The sequence below is a fragment of the Hyaena hyaena genome, unplaced genomic scaffold (assembly GCF_003009895.1).
Source record: "Hyaena hyaena isolate Hyena2069 unplaced genomic scaffold, ASM300989v1 scaffold_726, whole genome shotgun sequence".
Taxonomy (NCBI): Eukaryota; Metazoa; Chordata; class Mammalia; order Carnivora; family Hyaenidae; genus Hyaena; species Hyaena hyaena.
In genome coordinates, this window is record NW_024081358.1 from 505,608 (window position 1) to 529,284 (window position 23,677).

A 23,677-nucleotide genomic window follows, 5' to 3' on the forward strand; every position below is an offset into this window, starting at 1 on the left:
TCAAAGAGCCATCTACCCTGGATATTTGTATTACCAGATTTTATTCCATATTATCCTACTGACGTACTTACAAATTCACTCATATTGGAAAAATGCAGTTTTCTAAGAAAACAAAAAAATAACCAATGGGAGAAAGAAAAAATAGTTCATATATGTTTTGTGTAAGCCCAACTAAAACAGAGATAACTCTACGAAAAATGCTTTAGATTGAAAATATATAATAACTTATAACTGAAAAGGTAGAGTAGGAAAAATTCTAGAGATAAGGAAAATACTCTGTCACTAACTTTGAGCTTTCAACTTCTACAAAGAATTAGAAAGGAAGTCTTAGAATGTTTGACTCTAATCCAAAATGTCATTTCTTAGGTTGGAAACTGCTTAGTAAAGAAATTCCACAAAATAGCTAGCATGAACTCAATATTAAATATCTAAATATATAGTTCTATCATCTATTAAATGACACTTAGGAATTTGCATACATGCAATTCTCATTTTTAACATAAAACTTTGTAATTCCACTTTAGAAAATGGACTTTTCCACTTTAGGAAATTTAATACTTTATTTTGCCATAAAACAGTCACAATTTAGAGTGCAAGAAAATTAGCTTTTTTCTCCACAAAATAAAGTACTATATAACCTTGTATCTTAAGAATACCTATAAAATAATCAGCCTATGAAATTCAAGTCTGATAGCATGCCTTTATCATAGCATATTTTTGACCTGCCAATAATGGACATTAAAAAAGTTTACAACTTTATTCTATACATAATATTTAATAAGCGTACCAAATAGGTTAATCCATTGCTCTCAATATTCACTTTTAGATGATGAATGAAAAAATGTCCATCAAAATGCTCTATCCTATGACACTTAGTTCTCTCACTATGCCATGACAGACAGACAGACAGACACACACACACATGCATGCACGCTTTCCTTTTCTCCCTTTACACCACATGGATCCATGTATCCTCCTTCTTTCCCATCCATATATCCATGCATCTCAGAGTGTGAGTCCATCATTACTTTGTCCCAAACATTTTTCCATGTGTTTCGTACTGTGTTGTGGGTTTTACCACTAACAGAATACTATTACCCATATGCAATACAGGGGTAGCAAGTTAGAACATTAACTTTTAGCTAATAGAAAAGAGAAAATCATGGTAGAAGGTTAGAAAAGAAACAATGTGCAAATTTTGGAACAAATGCCCAACAAGGAGCTGAAGAAGAAATCTGAGGTTCTCAGAAAAGAAATGTAACAGCTCAGAAAAGAGAATCAAGTGAAAACTTCGAAGGAGGGTTGGATAGATGTAATTATATATATCTAAATATATTTACATAAATTATGTATTTTGTGCATGGCTAAAATAATATTTTTATTATAAAGACAATCACACACTGCATATACACATATATAGATGTATGTAGGTATGATAAAAGCAAAACAGTGCAATATTCCAACACTGAAGAATACTCACTGTTTTTTTAGCATCTGGTTCCTTTGACTGTGATTGCATAAATAATGTCTAGTCCAAATCAAAAACAAATAAACTTTTTGTTTCTATGTTGTATAAGTGCTTGCTTGTGAGGGTTCTGAAAGTGCTTACTTCTATTTCAGTGAATCATAATTTAATTCCAAACTTCATATTTTAATGTTGTGATGTTAACTTATAAATACATGTTTAATATTCCTTTAGCAAACTCACTTGGCTTCTTGTAAAAATTTTATTTTCAGTTCCTGAGGAAGATCTTCTTTACATGTTTTAACAGCAACAGCGGTTTTATCCTTTAATATGCCCTTATATACTTCACCAAAATTCCCCTGAAAATACAAATACATTTATTGTTTGGGGTGTAAGAAAGCCACATAGATCTTTGCAACACACAAGGAAAGCTTGTAATGATACATTTTGAATTAATCAAAGTATTCTGTTAGCTTTATTCAGAGTTTTAAGCAGAAATAAAAGATTGGAAATGTTGCTCTTGCCAATCCTCCGACTTTAAAAATACTACCCAACCCACCTACCATTTAGGGGATTGAAGCATGAGGAGAACTGAAAAGGAAAAATGGGGAAAAAACTCAAACAGGATAAGAAGAGAAAGTCAAATTGAAGCCATCAGAAAGACATTAAGTTTCCTGCCTCCTAGTTTTCTTTACCCCCAACCTCTAAATTTTATTTAAGAATTTATCCGTTAATGTTTCAAGATAAAGCAAAGATTCCATGAGGTGACTGTTGGCACGGGTCCACACAGCCAAATGTCAGTTGAAGAGTATAAGGCAATAGGGAAGAAGCAATCGAACCCGGCCCACTAAGGACTGTCACCAGCCAGCAGACTGTCAATCTTGGAAACGTAGCAAGGAAGAGGAGGTACTAATCCAAATGCCAGTGTCACCCATATTGGGTTTCTATCAGATGTATAAATCCCTAACCTTGTCCTAAGTCTCTAACATTTTTTGACTTTTATGTGCCTTATTTCAAGTTTTAAGTCATTTGTTTTTTATTTTTAAGATGAAACAAATTATAAGGATGATCTATAAAGCTAATGCAACAGGTATTTTTTAGTATTCAAGTTTTTATGTATGCATCTGTCTTTTTTACATAACTATAATCCTAAAATGCAAGTATTATAATAAGCTTTAAGCTACTGTTGAGCAAGAAGTAATGAACTAGGGGTCTGCTAGTTATTACATTTGAGGTCTAAGATCAATGTAATTTTTAACCAATAGTTCAAGGCGTTTAAGTTTTATATTAATAAACTGAAAATTACTAAAATGTTCTAATACATATATTTATGTCTAATTTCTGTCAAAGTTCCGTAGCTTTTTTTTTTTTTTTCCATTTAAACATTTTAATTCCAGCATAGTTAACAGTGTTGTATTAGTTTCTGGTGTACAATATAATGATTCAGCAAATATTACTCAGTGCTCATCATGAAAAGTCTGCTCTTCATCCCCTTTAGCTATTTCACCCATTCCCCCCAGTCACCTCTCCTCTGGTAATGATCTGTTTCTTCTTTACAGTTAAGAGTATTTTTTGGTTTGCCTCTTCTTTTTGTTTGTTCATTTGTTTTGTTTCTTAAATTCTACACATACCTGAAATCATACGGTATTTATCTTCCTCTAATTTATTTTACTTAGCAGTATACCCTCTGGACCCATCAATGTTATTGCCAATGGCAAGAATGGCAAGATTTCATTTTATAATGGCTGAATGATATTCCATTGTGTATATACATTATATATATATATGTATATATATATATGCACATACATACATGTATATATATCTCATCTTCTTTATCCATTCATCGGGTATATGTATCCATTTGAATTAGTATTTTTCTATTCTTTAGGTAAATATCTAGTAGTTCAATTGTGGGATCGTAGGGTAATTCTATTTTGGAATTAATTCAATCTGGAATTTATGGTCCATCATCATCAACATTTTATCTTCAATCTATTCTTTGGTCATTCTCTTCATCTTTTTGTTGTAACAAACTTGGCTTTCACCTGAGCACTCAAAAGATGGTGGACCTTCCTTCCACCTTCTGAACTTAAGTGACAATACCCCTGCTACCTTCCCTTCTCCCACTGCCCTGGAGATGAAATAAAGTGGTCAACTAGCTCCCTGTCACTGCTTTCAAACCATTTTCTCTACTGCATTCCCCAAAAACCAAGCTCTGAAACTTTATCATTTTATTATATATCCATGACCCCTTAGTGTAGCTACCAGCTGTTGAATTTGAAAATATTTTCCTTTGTTTACTAACAATTTGAGCTCCTGGAACATGGTACCCAGGGTTACTCCTATTGCAATTCTTGGCAATTTCAGTAGACAGAGTACCTTCCAATACCTCAAACCCTCAGTTTCTTGAACATGATTCTCCCAGCAATTTGTGCTCCAACCTATTTTCTAGGATCGTACTTTAAACTTTGTTAATGTCCTTTCTGCCTTCCTTATCCAGCTTCAATTCCAGAGGCAGAAATTACAACTGCTTACACAACCACACATTAACTATACTGTTCCTCTTAATCTTAGAACTCACTTGCCAAATCTACAATCCTGATTTAACTCAATGCTCTGTCTAGTCTGCACTTACGTGGCTAAATGTGGCTGCAGAAAATATACAGCCATGTTGACTGGTTTCATTTTATTTCATTTCATTGGCACAATCCTTTAGAAGGCCCTTACCACTGCCCAATAATAAGCACAGCACAATTCTCTAGTCTGTTCAAACTCTCATTGTTCTAATTAACAATCTCTCCCTTTTATTCTCTTCTCAAATCTCCCAAACCTTCTCCCCCATCCTCATTTTTAGCTGATAACCTTACTTCCTACTTCACTGAGAAATTTGAAGCAATCTGAAGAAAGCTTACAGACTCTAAGCCCCACAGTTATTCACTACCGATCTTCACAGTTATAAAAATGACCTATTATGTTTCTATTACAGTCACTCCTCCATTGTAAATCAAATTCAATCCCCTTTAACCTACTCAGTCTTACTGCAGCAATTCTCATCTCTCCCTTGAAAATCATCAGGTTTCACCATATTATTCCCAACCGCAATCTGGCATGCTGTTGTTCCTCTCAGGTTAAACAACAACACGATCAGCCATATATCTCTGCTTCCTTTTGCAACAAGCTTCAAAGAGTTTCATCCTTGCTATCTCTCACCCTTCCCCTACCTTCCCTCTGTCTCTCGAAAATAAATAAGATGGTAAAAAAAATTGCAACTCTGACCAATAGCATTCCCAATCCCCCTGTATTTTTCACAGAGTTTAGCATCCTTTACTATAAAATTTACCTATTTATTATGTTTATTATTTTTCTATCTTCCCCTGCCAGATAGAAAGGCAAAGATATTTGTCTGTTTTGTTGGTTGATGTATCCCAAGTGTCTGGAAGAGTGCCTGGCACAAAGGGGACATTAATAAATATTTCAGGAGTGAATTTCAACTGTATATCAAGATAGTTTAATTATATAGTGGTGAATAAAAGAGTTAAGAGGTCCTGTCTCAATCTTCTATTACTGCTGAATTCCAATGTCTGTACAGAAACCATGACTAATTATTTTTTACTCATGCACTCTCAAGGAATATACTGCAAATATTTATTAAGAATAGGTAGTGAAAATATTAAATCATAAATTATTTTTACACTCAAAAATATTAGCTGAAATTATGGTATAGAGTATCTCTAAAGTTGTAGTTTTATTAAAATGATTAAATTGAGCCACTGAGGCACCCTAGTTGGTTAAGCGTCTGACTCTTGATTTCGGCTCAGGTCATGATCTCACGGTTCTGAGGCTCTGGGCTGACAGTGTGGAGCCTGCTTGGGATATTCTCTGTCTATCGCTCTTGCTCTCGCTCTCCCTCTTTCTGTGTTTCCCTCAGTCATGCACACATACACGTGTTCACTCTCACTTTCACGCTCTCAAAATAAATAAACTTTTAAAAATGATTAAATTTGTTTAACCAGACATCATATTACTGTACTGTCATTGAGAAAATCTTATTCTTTGAAACGCTCTAGTAAGGAGCTAAATGTTAAAATCCCTTCTGAACATACTATATATATGTCACATAGAAAATTAAACATAAACATAACAAATATTTCTCTGTAACTGAAAATATTTTTGCTTACTACTGAAAAGCAGTTCTTATCAACCCATTCCATTTCAGTAAGTGATTTAATTTTACAATATTTTTGTTGTGTTTTCAGGAAAATTTAATTTCTTTGTAATAATTTTTGGCCCTATTACTGCAACTGACTTACTGACCTAAAGTAATGGAAAGAAGGAATACTTCCTTAAGAATGATGAGCACATCATAAATGAAATAAATACATCAGCTACTGCTTTTAACTTAACATTACTTAGAATTTACTTACTAAGTAAGTACTAACAATCAATAGAAAGTGCTTTCCAACAGCAATATAATGCTTTCATTTGGGAAGGATATTTTATTTTATTTTATTTATTTATTTTTTTTTGTGGTTCTCTTTTTTTTTTTTTTTTTTTTTACAAATAGTTTATTGTCAAATTAGTTTCTACATAACACTCAGTGCTCATCCCCAAAGTGCCCTCCTCCATGCCCATCCCCCCCTCCCCCCCACATCCATCAGTCCTCAGTTTTTGTCAGCATTCAAGAGTCTCTCATGGTTTGCCTCTCTCCCTTTCCCCCACCATTTCCGCCCTTCTTCTCCCCCTTGTTCCTCCGTCAAGTTCCTCCTAATCCTCCTATACGTGCAAACATATGATATTTGTCTGGGAAGGATATTTTAAAATAATGTGAAGAATCCTGCAAAGTGGATTACTTCACTAGGGATTTGCTTTCTCAACATATTCACAGCTAAAAAATTAAGGATTGTCAACTCATGAAGGTGACATTTGAATAAAAAAATTAATAATCATGTATTTCTTTATTTAAAATGCTGAGCTGTAAGTCTAGTACTGGTCAAAATACATGACAATTTTCTCCAAATATCTGAATTGTATATTATCTTACACTAAATAATAATTAGTGCATTAAAGCCTATACTCAATTCAAACTTTCAAAAAGAAACATCACTAATTAAGCCATTGACAAAGAAGTTCATATTTATCCATTAGAACTCAATCATAAACAAGCTATTAATAAATTTTCAAATAGTACATTTGATTAATGATTATGAAATGTCTGCCATTATTATTAAGCATAATACACTTTCACTTGGCCTAAGAATTGGAAAAAACTTCTAACTAGTCTGGAAAAAAGGGACTTTTCATCATATATAGCTGCCTTCTCTGACCACTACCAGAGTTGGCTACAAACTGGATCTCTGTATTGAAATCTGTCTTATCCACATAATGGTTAGACTGAAATAATGCAGCCACTGATTCTACACACAATCCTGACATCTTCCAGAGCCTATGTCATTTTTTTTGAACTATCACGTATAACCAGAAACAAATGGAACAAGACTATTGAGTGTTTAAACTTTAATGATCTCGCAGTTTCTTTTCCAGTCTCGGATTGCTACTTTTGGCTTTACCACACTAATAAAATCATTACAGCTTTTAGTCCTTCCAGAGGAAAACATAACATATACTATTCTTAAAAACCCAGAATCATCCTTAAACTTCTCGAAGATTTTCCCTTGTAGGTCAGTGAATATCACAGTGTTGGTAACAGATGTGGTATGGTGTTCTTCTAGTTCATGTGGGAATGTGCCTTGCTGTGTGCTGGAATGGAAGAAAAGCTCTGAAGAAAACGAAGACGTCTGTAGAGCGCACAGACACGGTCAGCTCAACTGACTACATACCTTGCCCAGTAGTTCTCCCAAAGTGACATCTTCATGATTGAGAACCCATTTCTTATCCTAGGGAAAAGAAAAAGAACAACTATTTTAGCCCAACCAAGGGTATATTTCCTGTAAGATGCATCTGAGGCAATAGCAAAGAGAACTAAGGGGTATTTTATGCAGACCATTAAATCAACAGTATGCTAACAAGTTGTAACTTCAAGAGGTTAAAACACAGATTTAAGAAATGTTACTCAACACTAAGACTTTAAAATCTACATTGTTGCTAACTTCTATCAGAAATCTTAGCCCTCAAAACCATAGTATTCCTGTAACTAAAACACAGCAGGCCCTTTCCTCTTACCATGAAGCTTAGGCTATGGCTTAACTGGTCATTTTATGACAGTTATGTCACAAGTATACGAGGGAATAATATTATATAATGCAAAATGTCCAACTCCCAATTAATCATAGAAAATTACATTACTAACAGCTAATTTTTCCACATGTAAACTGGCCATGAGTTATAGCAGTCTCTGACAGTGCATGTAGTCCCTTCTATTTCCTGAGTACTTTCTTGTAGTTAATAAAACAACAAGCATCAATCACAATACCACTAGGGTACACAAGATTAGTAATGCAAACATGCCACTATAAAAGAACATCCTATTATCTGATCTCAAGAACTAATTACTATTTAGGGAATATTTTATCATGTTAAGTCTCAGCTAGGAAATTACACAATACCATAAGGTAAAGAGACACCCAAATTTTTTTAAAAAAGAAAAACGAACAAGGAATGAAGCAAGAAAGGAGACAGAAGAAAAAATGATGGAAAGGAGGGAATGAAAAACAGGTATGGGGAAGAGAGAAAGAGGGAAAAAAAAAATCCTAGAATGATATATTTTCTTCATAACGTGATTTTTATTAGATAATAAAGTGTAGTATTCCCCCATTATAAAGACTGAAACATAGTATGATCTATAGAGTGAGCTGTAACAAGTAATCACACATACTGAAGTAAATGTCTACCCCTAGTTTAAAAATAATCTGGACCGGGGCACCTGAGTGGCTCAGTTGATTAAGCGTCTGACTTCGGCTCAGGTCATGATCTCACAGTTGATGAGTTCGAGCCCCTCATTGGGCTCTGTGCTGACAGCTCAGAGCTTGGAGCCTGCTTTGGATTCTGTGTCTCCCTCTCTCTCTACCCCTCCCCCACTCGTGCTCTGTGTCATTTTTGTCTCTTTGTCTAATGTTAAAAAATAAACATTAGGAAAAAAAATTTTTAAAAATATGAGTCTCATAAAAAAATAATCTGGACATCTATTTGAAGTAACACCATGTGACAAACACAACCACCACTCTCTGACAGGTCAACAAAGAGAACATTGACCTTTTTCAGTTTACATGTATAGTCTTTCAATCTAAATGTAAAGCTAGAGCCATAAAGGACCTGGAAAAAAACATAGGAGGATAGCTCCATGACTAAAAGAGTAAGCAAAATTTCTTAGGACACAAAAAGCACTAACTATAAAAGAAACAAACAATTGGAATTCATCAAAATTACAAACAAAATTATAAAACCAAAAAATTATAAACAAATTTGTTAAAATTCTTCCAAAGGCCATCATTTGAAAAATAATGGCAAACTATAATCTGGGAGAATTTTTGCATTACATCTAACTAACAAATAATTTTTATGTAGAATATATAGAGAATACATACCTCAGTAACAAGTTGAGAAAAATCCCATTTTAAGAAATTGGATAAAAATCTATAATAGCCAAATTATGGAAAGAGCCCAAGTGTCCATGGACTGATGAATAGATAAAGAGATGTGACAGGCATGCACGCGTGCACACACACACACATAATATTATTCAGCCACAAAAAAAGAATGAACTCTTGCCATTTGCAATGATGTGGATGGAGCTAGAGGGTATTACGCTAAGCAAAATTAGATCAGAAAGACAAATGCCATGTGATTGCACTCATATGGAATTTAAGAAACAAAACAAATGAACAAGGGAGGGGGTGGGGTGAGAGGGAGGCAAACCAAGAAACAGACTCTTCATTATAGAGAACAAAACTAATGTTACCAGAGCGTAGGAAGGTTGGGTGAAATAGGTAATGGGAATTAAAGAGTACAACTGTTGTGAAGAGCACAACAATTGTTGTTGTTGTTGTTATATGGAAGTATTTAATCACTATACTGTACACCTCAAACTAATATTCCACAGTATGTTAACTAACTGCAATTTAAATTTAAAAACTTCTAAAAAATTGGGTTAAAAACTCACAAGAAGATGGACAAACAGTAAGTTTAGCAAAAAAAATGACACTATTTGTCAGGGACACACAGCTGCAAACCGCATTAAGATGCCACTTCACACCCAGTAGAATACTAAAATTCACAAGATTAACAGTAGCAGCAGATGCGAAGATATGGAACAACCGGAGTACTCAGACAATGTTGATTACGGATTTAGAATGGTACAGACATTTTGGAAGACAATTTGGTGTGTCACATCCAAAGGAGAACTGATTAACAAATTTCAGTATAGTCAGGCAATGGGCAAATCTATAATGCTATAAATCAGAGCAGTGGTTGCCTGAGGCCATGGTTGGAGAAGATTGCCAAGAAGAAGGAATTCTGGGAGTTTATGAAAACATTCAATTTACTGGTATTTCATTGAATACATTTCAAACTTGTGAATTTTGTTCCATGTAAACTATTTCTATGAAGCTGGTATTTTAAAATGAGATGTAAAAAAGCAAGTATTTCAAAAAGGCTACTTTCCATGTGAATAGTATTTTTGGGTTTAATTTCCCCTCCACATATACTAACAAAAATATACTACTAAAAGAATATTGTCTGGCAGGTAGGAGAATTGTTGTTTTAAAGTTGTGTAAGTGATTTGTTGAGAGCTTTTTTACTTCAAATAATGGTAAAATAGGTGGATCACGGCAACTCCTCCCAACCACTGAAAAAAAACTGGATAAAATGGAAGAACAAAAGCCAAGAAGTCCCAAGTTTTTGTTCTAGAAGCCTGAAGAGCTAGTGAAATAGTAAGCATTGAGTGGCTAAATTTACATTAAGAAAATACCAAAAGTCAAGTCAGAATAAGAAAAGTTAAATTTGGGTTAAGAAAGAACCCAAAATTCAGACCTTTTGGGATCCGTTACCCTAAATGCATATGCTGACTTTGAAAGCAGCAGCCAATTGGCTAAAACATCAAAAATAAAGCATACACACTCTACAGGAAGTTCTTTAGCCAGAAGGCATAAAGGAAGAAAAATAAAAATGGTAAAAACCTGAGTCAAAGTAATAGAATTTCTTCTCTTGGACTCTTTAAAATGTGCTCAACAAATAGAAAGGAAAGTTAGAACATTTTCCGATGAGGTTTTCAACTGACTTAGATGTAATACATATGAAAAGTACTCCAAAAAGGTAAAGATATACAGATCTGTACTGTGATAAAGTTTCTGCATTTCACTTGAAGTGTGAGGGTATTGATTCTTTGTAAACTGTGAAGAGTTAAATGGTTTTTATAACTCTTACAGGAACCACTTAAGAAAAAAAGAATAAAAGTACAAAGCTACATGATCAAAGCTATAAGAGAAAAATTCAACGGGATAGTAAAAACTGTTCAAAAAGCTCAAAAGGGAAGGAAGAAAAGGTAAAAAGTGAAACAAATGAAAAAACAGAACAACATATAAAACAGTAGCCCTAAATCCAAACATAATCAATAATGACATTAAATGTAAATTGTCTAAAGACACCATTTAAAAGAAGATTTTAAAAAGAATCTTAAAAAGGAGACAACTATATACTACTTAAAGATCACTGTAACTTTAATGATACGGGTATCTCAAAAGGATAGAAATGGATATAAAATGCAACTATAAATTATAAGAAAGCTAGAACGCCTATAGTAATATCAGACAAAGTAACTATAGAGCAAAGAAAATTACCACGGATACAGGAAAAGCACGTAATGATAACATGTCAATTCACTAAGAAAACATAATTATCCTAAAACTCTATGTTTCAACCACTGATCCCTCAAAATGAAGGAAACATGGACAGAATTGCAGGAAGAATAATTTCACAATTACAGTTGGAGATTTCAAAACTCCTCTCAGTAATGAATGGTAGTAGAGAGAAAATCAGCAAGGATGTAAAATAACTGAGTAACACCATCAACCAAGTGGATCAAATTGACATTTATAACAAAACTCCTCTCAACAGCAGAAGAAAACCCTCTTTGCAAGTGCACAAGGACAATACACCAAAGTAAATCCTATCATAAACCTGGATCATGGAACAAACCTTAATGAATTTGAAAGAAATGGGTTTGTACAAGAAAAAGTCATGGGAATTCTAATTTAACAGTTAGTCAAGCTGAACAACTATTAGATGATATAGGTAAGCTTAACAAATAGAGTTTACAGATAATAACATCTGGGTTTTCTATCTTATGTTGGTTAATATTTAGTGTGAGTATTGTTTTTACTGATCTCATCCTGAACCTCTTATGTACTATTCTGGAGTATATACCTGTGTGCCTACTATTTCTAGTTGTGGGATTTGTGCTATAATGTGCATCTAGAAGTCACTCTTATTATCGAGGAAGGAGGTGTTTCATCAGGTGCAAGAACCAAATACCTCAACGTGTTCTAGCAGTAATATCCATAGTATCCATATTCTTTAAGCTTAATACTACTTAATAAAATAGCTTTCAATTTTTTTTCAAAAAACTGTGAGAATGCACCTGTTACCTATTTCTAAATAGATAATTTGTGTCTTATCATATACGAAGTAAAAAAATTATAATGTCAAATACTGTTAGAAAACTATTCCAGTGTCTTATTAAAAATCTTTCAAGGGTAGTACTTTTTTAAACACTGATTTAAATACTCAAGGCACTTATAAGTTGCCTATAAAGTGAAATTTGCCAAATTAAATTAAATATTTTCATTAATTCTGATTTCTTAGGTATGATGTAATTTTACAGTATCTTGAAGTAAATGAAAAGTCAATTTTTTATCTGTGAATGTGATAAATCTTTATGAATCACCTTTTTAGGACAAGTGGTAATTACTAAAGAAAATATCAGTATTTTTACTCAAAATTAGTTCTAAGAAATGAAGTCAAATATCTAGGGTTATTTTTCATGTTTTACACAAAAATTTCAGAGTGCAAAGAAGAAAGGTTTAAATAAAGGAAGAAATATTAGAAAGTCCCTTAACAGTTAATCCAAGGTTAGCACCACGTTCTAGAGTAGAATACCATTAAAACTCTTTATGCTAAGTCAAACCTTGTTTCTTTTTTTTATGTTTGTTTTTTGAGAGAGGGACAGAGTGTGAGTGGGGGAGGGGCAGAGAGAGAGGGAAACTCAGAATCTGAAGCAAATTCCAGGCTCTGAGCTGTCAGCACAGAGCCCAACATGGGGCTTGAACTGGTGAACCCCGTGAGATCATTACCTGAGCTGAAGTTGGGCACTTAACCAGCTGAGCTACCCAGGTTTTGTTTTAAGCTTTGCTTCTTACCATTCAGAGAAACTTCTGGCTTTCAGAAATTAACTAGTAAATATAGATAAAAATTTCACAGAGTAAATTACAGGGAAAGAATTTTCTGAAACACAATGAGGTTACAATTCATAACCAAGTCATCAGGTAATTTCCAAATCAGTTGCCTATATTAGATTGAATCTTTACATAATCAATGTTTCATACAATGAAACATATCAAAATTAATATCATACACAAAGTATATTTAACTCACAGTTTATACTGGTGTAATATAAACATCAAAGTTTATTTAATAGATTCATTATAGGTTACAACCTTAAACTTGATCCATGCTAGCCCCAGAATGGTACATAAAATTAACAGACTTAAGATTCATTTTGTTTTCTGTTCCTTTCCTGAAAGTGACTGAAAATAAATGAGGAACTCAAGAGTGAAAACTAGAAATGTACACCTGAGACACTGTTCAAAGCTAGCCTGTCACTACCATAGCAGTAAGCTGATAAAGTATAAATATACTCTTTCTGAACAAAGCAGGACTCCTGAAGACAGCAGTCAAGAGGTCTGCTCTAGCTCACAATTTATATAAATGAGCTCACCCTAGACAAAGAGACTCTTAGGAAAGATTTTCCAGGACTCACTTTGTGGCACTATGTAATACAACAAGAAGACATGAACAGTCTGGAAAATACCATGCTCCGCCAACTTGCTAACAAAGTCAAAACAGTCAAATAGTATGCTAGTTAAAGAACAGAAGCTGAGAAAAAGCTAACATACTAGTTCCAAATATATCCTATTGTATACATAAACTAAAATATGCTAGAAATTCAAAGGTAAGTGAATTCAGAAGGTATATTAAATAACAGTCCTATTCTCAAGGGCTTCAACATAAGATATCAAAAGTAAAGTCAGAGAGAGAAGTATGAATAGTATAGAGCTCGAACACTGAGGGTATATGTGGTCAATATAAAGAAGACGGTTAAAAAGGGTTTCACAGAACAGATGGAAAGGTTTCCAAAATTTCTCAAAGCAACTTTCCTGTAACATTTTACAAGCTACTAAGTTAAGAAAACCATAAAGCTCTTGCTTTAGGTGGTCAGAAGTTGTATGTAGCATTCGTGGAGGAAAAAACCCTAATGCTACTCCCCAGCATTCTTCAAAGGAAAAAAAAAAGATGCAGTTAAAACTATTTTGGGTGGAAAAATGAGGCAGTAGGATATACGTATCTGTACATGAGCAGAACATAGAGACTGGGCAGAAATACCCCTGTTTCTATTACCTAGGGTTGATGATTGTCATCATCTACCAGTTCTACGCTTCTTCTCTCCAGACTCTCCTCAAATAAAAGGGTTTCTTTTTTTCTATTTCACCCCCAACAAATTTTCTCCCAGTCTACCATGTGGGGGTCTCTGCCACGGGTCCCAAGCTACCACTACTATGGGACTCGATATTAAAACTACACCGGAGGGAAAGGTGCAAGCCTGGGGAAGAATACAGTCCTGGAATTTTAAGATAGAATTCCCAAAGCAAATGTGTATATTCCATTAGACCCTTTTAAATGGTGGTTAAGATCTATACATTTTTTACATTACTGAAAGTCACTGTTAGCACTACTCTCTAGGAAAGCACATTTAAAAAAAAAAAGAAATAAAAATAAACTTTTAGAGTATACTGTTCAAAATGTTATTGAAAATGTCAAATGAGATTTATCACAGATGATAAAGAGTCAGAGGAAAAAGAAGCCATATTTTGCTAGAGAAGTCACAAAAAGCTTCACAAAAGAGGTAGAATTTGAGATAACCTGACCGTGCATATAACTCTGATACACAAACATAAGAAAATGAGTGCAGGAAAAGCATAGCAAGGAGTGGGAGTCTTTCAGAGAGTAAATACACAATTATGGTAAAAGAAATCTTAAAGGGGAACAGGGTTGGATGAAAACCTAAAAATATACTTTCTGACCAAACCATGGTGCTTTAGATGGCAAGCAAATATTCACTCAATCTTATAACCAGGAGTCTCTCAACTTTTTTTATTGCGTAACCCATTAATTTTTTTTAAATGTGAGCATTTGTTCTACTATACCAATATATAATCTATATTATACAGCACCTTCAAAAATGGAAATTAACAAGATAAGGCCACTGGACAAATTGGTGTCAATACAAGTCTTCCTGCTCATTTTCATGAAGTGCAACTATAAACCATGGAGATAAAGTGAAGGCCAATGAAAGAACTCTGAAAGGTGGTGAGGGAAGTGAACTGCTTTGGGATCCCAGGGATAGGGGAACAACACAGGGCATCTACACAACAGAAGGAGGCTTCTCTCTCAACCTAGAACAGAAGGCAGTCCAGAGAAACATTAACTTGGATCGAATGGCTGACCTTCCCAATACCAGGTAAGCTTAGCACCAGAGGCAGGTAGATGGATTGAGAGCCCTGCTAACAGTACGTTGCCACAAGAAATGCTATTTTCCTATGGTCCTGAGACTCCCCAGCTTTGCAAAAGAATACAGGGCTGACCCAGAAGCACTAGCAAGATGGACCCCAACACAACAAGCAGCTAAACTTGGGAAGAGTCAATACTATGCAAGTGTTGTATGGTCTACTCCAGCAGGAAATGCCAAGGGAACTGGGTTGTACTTGCCAGGATAATACCACTACAAAAAGTAGTCAGGGCCAGGAAGCCTCTTTGTCCCAAAAGACATAAGGTTTCTATTTCCTGTCAAGACTCAGGCAGCTGAGGACACTGACAGAAAGAATCCCATAAGCACCCAGCTCAGAAAGTGCATCGTATTCCCTACATGCAGGGAACACTGCCCAGCAAGCACCAAACAGCTCAGGTGTCTGACCTTCCTTGCTTCCACACTACAACACCAGGCAGCCCAGCCTGCATAGGCTCTTTCTATCCCTACACAGTACTGGAGGAGCAAGTGGGAGCCAGATAAACCAGCAGAGCAAAATAATACCACACAGACTGAAAATTCAACCAGCCTTAAAACCACAGTCCACTGGAGTAGGCCAGGACCTGCATGCTAAACCTTGACCATGAGACTGCCTGCCAAAATAAAAGATTTAAGTAGGACCCAGAGCCTCCTCATGAAATAGATGAAATGCCCAGGGCACAATAAAAAAAAAAAATCACCCATCGTACCAATATATAAGAATACTGCAACCTGAATGAGAAAAGACAGTTAACTAACACCAACATGGAAACAGATCAGATGCTGGAATTTTGATAAGGATTTTAAAGCAGCCATAACCAATCATAACCAACACAAATTCTCTTGAAACAAATGGGCTCAATCTCAGCAACAGAAATAGAAGTTATGAAGACAAATAAATGGAAATCATAATATTAAAAAGTAACAAAAATAAACTCACTTGAGTGGGCTCAAAAGTGAAGTGAAAAAAACAGAATATAATCCCTGAATGTGAGGGCAGACTAATAGGATTTACCCAATTTACACAAAAAGAAAACAGGTTGGAAAAAAATTAACAGAGCCTCAGAGACCTGTGGAATAATTTACAAAAGATCCAAAACTCTGTCACTAGAGTTCCAAAAGGAGAGGAGAAAGAATGATATTGAAAGACCATTCAGGGAAATAATGTCTGAAAAATTTTCAAGTTTGGTAAAAGACAAACCAAATTTCAAGCAGCTGAGAGAAACTTATCCAGGATAAACTCAAAGAAATTCAAGTGAAAACATATCATAATTGAACTGTTAAAAATTAACAAGTCTTGAAAACAGCTAGAAAATAAAACATTTCCTACAGGAGACCATCAGTTTGAATGGCATACTTTTCTCCTCTGAAACTATGAAGTTCAGAAGGAAGTGGCACAGTATTTTTCAAATATTGGAAAAAGAACTGTCAACTGCCACAGAGTAGGCCAAAACTATCTCTTAAGAATGAAGGGAGAAATACAGGCATTTTCAGATAAAGCATTATTAAAAGGATGTGGTCAATAATAAACCTAAAAAGGATTTTCTTCCTCGATGAACATGTCATCAGCATGTTTAAACCAAACATGAAGAGTCATGCTGTGTACGTGGTGTCTGATTTTGGGTTCTCACCATGGCTGATCTCGTGGCAGGTGTGTGATCAGTTAGCCACCTTTAAGGACCCTGAACTCCAAGACTCAAAAAGGATTTCTTGAGCAATGACATATCACAAATCTCTCTCCAGTTTGTAGGTGGAAACAAAGACTGCCCATGCAATTCCCACATCAGTAGGGCAGGAAAGCCTGTGTTCAGTCCCTTCTCTGCTGTTCCCATTGTTCTTGTATATATCTGTGATAAATCTTAGCCTTGAGTATAACTTGAGGTTACATTATAGGAATCTTTCCACTCTATCAGTGAACTCTTAGGGGGTAGTGAGGCAGTTAAGACACTCAGCTTTTGAGAGAGGGGTCACTGAAGCAGCAAATGACTGAAACCATGTTTCAACCCACATCTTTCTTATTCCAAAGCCTGTATCCTTTCTAACAAATTACACGGGCCTCCAATGCCTCCCTAATAAGAATAATTCAAGCAATGTATTTGACTCAATATCAGAGATTGGCTATCATGCAATTAATAGTTTTAATTAACTGAAACACAATGGGTCATACATTTTCTTTCAAGATACTAGTTCTAGTCTTAAAAAGATTTGACTGATAGTTAATATAGTTTATTTTCAGCAAACAAGTGCTGTCTAAATCAATTCTGGATTGCTCTTCATTCACTGGTTTTACTAGATTATAATCTAATTTATTTGCTTTAAAATTCTTCTTTGATGTTTAGTCATTTTTGAAAGAGAGACAGAGCATGAGTAGGGGAGAGGCAGAGAGAGAGGGAGACACAGAATCCAAAGCAGGCTCCAGGCTCTGAACTGTCAGCACAAAGCCTGACACAGGGCTCGAACCCATGAACCACAAGATCATGAGCTGACGAAGTTGGATGCTTAACCAACTGTGCCACTCAGGCGCCCCAATCTAATGGAAAGCTTTACATTTTTGCAAAGTCACAACTTTGGCATCAAAAAATATTACAATAAAACTTTTAAGCTGTAACCAAGTAAAATAGTTTTATATAAATAGCTGGCAAAATTACGAATCAATTTTGTATGATCTTTATGTAATTTATAACCTAAGAAGAGACTTCAGTCTTCAGACTACTAATTTCCACTGGATATATATGACACATATTCCATCCATTTTCCCATAATGACTCTGTACCAATTGTTCTATAAGATTTAAAGAAAAATTTCAAAAAGCAATCCAAAAAAATTAAGCCATTATTATAGTATTTCCCACTTTCATGAAAATACTGTTCTTATAAATCCTTCATCTTTACACATGAATAGGTATAATAATAGGCATGAACTATAAAAATAACTAGAAATAAAACCTAATTACAGCTTTAAAATGTTAAAACCTAAATCTTAGAATTACTTTGGCCTCACAAAAGTAGCTATTTTAAATGAAGTGAACAAAGTAGCAAATAAGCCATCTCTCCTTTGTTCACCTGCTGAAGACAACTAACCACAGTCTACCTGGGCTGCAGGGGACTAATTGCACTTCTTGGTAGATTGCCACAGGGTGCAGATGGTCATTATTATGCAAACCAATCGCTGCCAAATCTCTCTGGATGGCCGTACATTTGTTTCTAAAGTTATCCTTTCACAGAGCTTTATAGGGATATAGAAAGATTTAAAATTAGATCTCAAGCAGGTAAGAGTAATTAGTGTGATGTAAATAAATGTTTCGCTTTGATTTGTGTTCAGTTCTCCAGGAAGAAAGCCCATCTAAAGAAAATACTTTTAAGAATACTGCAAAAGAAACCTACGTTACCCCTATAGATCTTCCCCATATTCAAAATTCAATTAAAAGGAGTGCTTTCTTCCGTGTGAGTGAAGATGAACTGTATTTTAATGCAGTATTTTCACTTTTCAATTTGTTTTGATAATTCTGCCTGCCTTTAACAGGTACAAAACAACTCACTAATACTACAACCTATTTCCAAGCAATAGACCATGTAATGTAGATCCAACTTGTGAATTTACCAGAAATAGTGGAAATTAAAATGATAAAAAAGCTTTATTCACCCCCTGATCATAAGGATGGGAGTAATCATCCAATGTAATTAGTGTTTTTTTTTTTTTAAGGCAAACATTTAAATACAGACTTAAAAAAAAATTTCAGTCTGAAGATTTAACACTTATAGTAGAAGGATTTCTGAATGTATTGACATGACACTTCAGAGCTTTTATTTTGAAGCCACAAGCTCAACATATCTTAGAATAATTAACAAATGCTGCAATACAGAACGTAAAATGACTGTCAAAGACTATAATCTTTCTACTATTCAAACAGAAATAATTGCTCTCTCTACTTTTCTTTTATATACAAGTTCTCAGTGTGCTTCATTACCTGCCTAGCCTGCTTAGCACCTTTGTTCCATTTTAAATTTCAGCCAAAGCTTATTTTTAGAGTCCAAAAATTACTCAGAATGTGATCTGCTTTGTCATTAAAGTTATCAGGGTTATGTTAGAGTGAAAATCCTTACTGACAACTATGCAAAATAGTCTGCATATAGAATCCATTTAAGACGGAATTGACTATTTGTTTAAAGTCTCTGTAAGTTAATTCTAAATAATGTAAAAGTCCTTTCTCCCAAAATGGTTTTTATGTAATAAAGACTTACATTATAACCCTAGAAACTATTTCATTAGATTTGCAAGTTACAGAAGATCATTTTTGTATGTGTAGAATATAATTTTATCCTGTCTTTCTAGAGAGACTTAATTCTTTTTAAAATTCTTGTCTATTCAATTTCTTTACTTATATAATAAACTAACATCTATTCATATGCTTTTATGGAGAAAAAGGCTGTACACAACTCTCTGTACATAGAGTAATATTTTCTAATTCATTTTCATTCATCTTGACTTTAGAAGGTGTCATTTTTCTAAACTAAAACTCTGAGCCGACAGTTCTATCCCTCAAAGGAAGAAGTGCAGCTAGTCTAAGTGGGAAAAAAAAATGCTGATACAGACCCTTTAAAAGTTCTAGAAACCAAGTAACTGAAAATAATCAACTCGAAAAATATGCAGGTTCAATTTGGTCTAATTCCTGTAAGAAACATCCTATTCATCTATAAATACTTTACCATTTATTCTTTTTGTCAATGGAATTCAGTTTAACGAATAATATGAAAGGCATAATGATTCCTCAAGATGAGAGCAAAGTATAATTCTGCTCTCCAGAGTTTATTATCTAGTGAGAAAAGGAGAAAGAAAATTAGCGAGTACCTTTATCTTTATAGTGCAAAAAAGATGAGGCTTCTAGGTGGGTTTTTTTTGTTTTGTTTTTGGGTTTTTGTTTGTTTGTTTTTAACTTTTAGCATATTTCCTTGCTCCTTCCTACCCCCATAAACTGTGGCATTAAGCAGATAAGGTCTCTGCCAGACTCATTAAGCATTAAAAAAAAAAAAAAGAGGATTCAAATAAATTTAAACAGAGGACAAATAACAACCAACACTACATAAATACAAAAAATTCTAAGAGATTATGAACAATTATATACCAGTAACTTAGACAACCTAGAAGAAGTGGATAAACTCCTAGAAATATACAATCTGCCAGAACTGTATCAGGAAGATAGAAAATTTGAATAAACCTGTTACTAGTAATAATATTGAATCGATAATCAAAAACCTTATGACAAATAAAGGTCTAGGACCACATGGCATGACAGATGAATTCTACCAAGATTAAAAAAAAAAAAAAAAAAGAGTTAATACTGCTTCTTCTCAGTCTATTCAAAAAATAGAGAAAAAAAAAGGAACACTTCCAAATTCATTCTACAAGAAGATGAAGTCTCGATCAGGTGGGTCTGGCTTTCTCCCAGTGGCTAACTGCAAAGGACATGTTTTTGAGTTGAAGTGGGTCAGGGGCTCGCTCATAGGGACCTCTCTCCACTCCGTATGTGCAGTAGCAGCCTCATAAGAAAGAGGTATGTAAGAAGTGGCACTTGTTTTTCCTCAAGGCATACATTGTGTGGTCTTTTCATAGGGCCAGTGGATGCATGTCTGGAACCTAACACGGCAAAAAGATGCTGAGTGGCATGGAGGATAATTCCATGGAGTTTATCAGAACTTTCTGTAGTATCTCTGATGGTTAAGGAAACAAAAAGACCTTTGGCAATGCAGCACGAGCCTTCTGTGCTCTGTAACGGTTCAGACGGGAGGCTGTGGAGTCATACTGTGTGGGTTTTAAATACAGCTATGCAATTTTCACCAACTCTGCCTCTTTCAGCCTCAATTTCCTTATCTGCAAAATGAACATAAAAATAGCTGCTGCCATATACGGTGGTTCTAATTATTAAACGGAATTTTTATAAAGTGCTCAGCAAAGTACCTAACACAGAGTTAGTGCTTAGTGAACATTAAGCATCCTTCTTACTCATGAATCCTCAAACCTTTGGCAGGAGAAGAGTCTGTCATCTCTCACATCCATCTGCCCTAAGCATCTTGTTGTTCCTTTTAAGGAAACCATGATCCTGCTAAAATATCCTTTCCTCCCTTCCTTCTCTGACCCTGTATCTATTGAATATTCAGTAATTGACATTGTGCTAGGCATTGGCTGAAGAAGGTAAAAGAAGTAAAGCACCTCTTCTTGAAGACAGGAAAAAAGTGGAAACAAATTTGCAAATGAAAGGCACAAAACACAAATACTGAGATAAAATAAAAGAGGAGGCAACCATTTAGACAGACTGGCATTTAAGCAGAGACTGAAACCAGATGAAGATACAGGAAAAGAATATTCCAGACAGTTACCAGAGTTGGAACAAGAGCTCTAAGCCATGGGAAAAGGATGGTATGTTCAAGAAATAGAATCCATATTGAATCCTTGAGTCCCAGACTTGGCTATATGATTACCTACTTAATGTCTCCATTTGAATGTCAAACAGTATTTCCAGCTATCATGTCCATAATAGAAGGCTCTATTCCTATCTCCACCAAAAAATATGTTCCTCTCACAGTGCTTTCCATTTCAGTAACTATTATCATCCAGTTTCTCAGATCAAATTATCTTAAGAGTCATTTTTAAGTCTTTTCCCTGTCTCATTCCCCATATATAATCCATCAGGAAACGTTGGATTTACTCCCAACAGATAACTCACACATCTACTTTCTGTCCATCTCTACTCCCACCTTTCACAGCCAACCAAACACTATTTCTCCCCTTGACCACTATAAATGTATTAACTTGATTTCTTTTTTCTAACCTCCCTCATATATATTCTAAATGCATGAGGAGACTTGTAAGTGATTTTTAATGTAATCAAGAGCCTGTCATTCCCCTTATTAAAATCCTCCAATAGTGTCCCATTGGTCTTGGAATAAAACACAAACTCTCTTCAACAGCATACTGGGGCATTATCTGGTTCCTACAGATACCTATTCTTACTCTACTCTCTACTTCAAGGGTCTCTTTTTGTTCTTTATATGGAGTAAGCCTTTGGTTATGGTGTATTTTCGACCTCTGTATATTTGCACTACAAAGTCACTCCACCTGGAATTTATTTCTGTAAGTTCTTTCATAGATGACCCATTTTCATGCTCCCGGTATTTGACTCAAATTGTAACTCCTCAGAGAAATTTTATCTGACCATTCTATCTAAAATGGACTTCCAAAGGTAGTACTTTATTTATATATTACAACCCTAACATTTGTGGGGCCTAGTATCACATATCTATGTAACATCATTTATCAAGTTAAACTGTGAAATCAAGTTATATTTGTACTTTGACAAATATACCTCCCTAATAACCTGGAAGGTCAAATATTCACTTCTACAGAGTTCTGCACTAAAACACGGCGGCACGGTTGAAGCACGGTCCAAGTCCATTCCAGGCCTCACACTCTAAGCCGGCCCATGCATGATCTCGTCACGCTGAAGGAGCCCAGCATATGTACGTCTACAGACACTCCATCCTGTGCATCTAAGCTGCATCTGTATGTCCCATGACATCTGTATGCTCTGCTGGCCCCCTTCAGATAGTCTACCCTGAGAAAATGGACTTGAGTTAGAGGTCTGAGCAGACGATGGAAGTGGGCTTAGGGTTGCTGGGACAAGGAAGCTCAAGTCCCAGAGACCCCGAACAGGAATGCAAAAACTACACATGGGCACAAATGCCAGGGGCTACCAACTCCTCACCTATAGGGAAAGCACAACTGGTGGAGTGCCAGAGCAGAGCACGGTGGGAGCCGTGTACCTTCCTTTGGGTCTAAGGACCTCATCACTGGGCTTGCTTTCTTTTCAACAATATCAACCTGAAATTATCTTTTAACTTCTTGTTTCTTTTAGTTTTTCTTTGTAGGTCCTCCCTCTAAAAGGTAAGCTGCACACTTATAGGGGCTTTGTCCTGGAATGTCTGGTATATTCATGGTAGGTTTTAAATAAATGTTTTTAATAAATATCTTTTAATAAATCTGTATTTAATAAATATGGGTTACACTTGTTACAGTGATATAACATGAAAATACAACCACCACTCTATAACATGGAGTGTATGTTGCTAAAACCTTAATAATCTTATGAAATATTAAGATAAATACTGAGAATCTTTTAATTTAAAAATTTTTAATGTTTTTTTAAATTTATTTATTTCTGAGAGAGAGAGAGAGAGACAGCGCGAGCAGGGGAGGGTCAGAGAGAGAGGGAGATATAGAATCCGAAACAGGCTCCAGGCTCTGAGCTGGCAGTCAGCACAGAGCCGGACGCAGGGCTTGAACCCATGAACCATGAGATCATGACCTGAGCCGAAGTCGGACGCTCAACTGACAGCCACCCAGGTGTCCTGAGAATCTTTCAA

At 35.1% G+C, this 23,677-nt stretch overlaps 1 protein-coding gene across 1 annotated transcript in view; it reads right to left on the bottom strand.

The window, feature by feature from the left end:
* Window positions 1–23,677, bottom strand: part of FER (FER tyrosine kinase) — a 419,902-nt gene that overhangs the window by 149,382 nt on the left and 246,843 nt on the right. The window contains exons 14-15 of the mRNA XM_039217958.1: window positions 7,306–7,362; window positions 1,709–1,824 (exon numbers count right to left, since the gene is read on the bottom strand). Coding sequence (XP_039073889.1) covers window positions 1,709–1,824; window positions 7,306–7,362 — 173 coding nt within the window. The remainder of the gene's footprint in view (window positions 1–1,708; window positions 1,825–7,305; window positions 7,363–23,677) is intronic.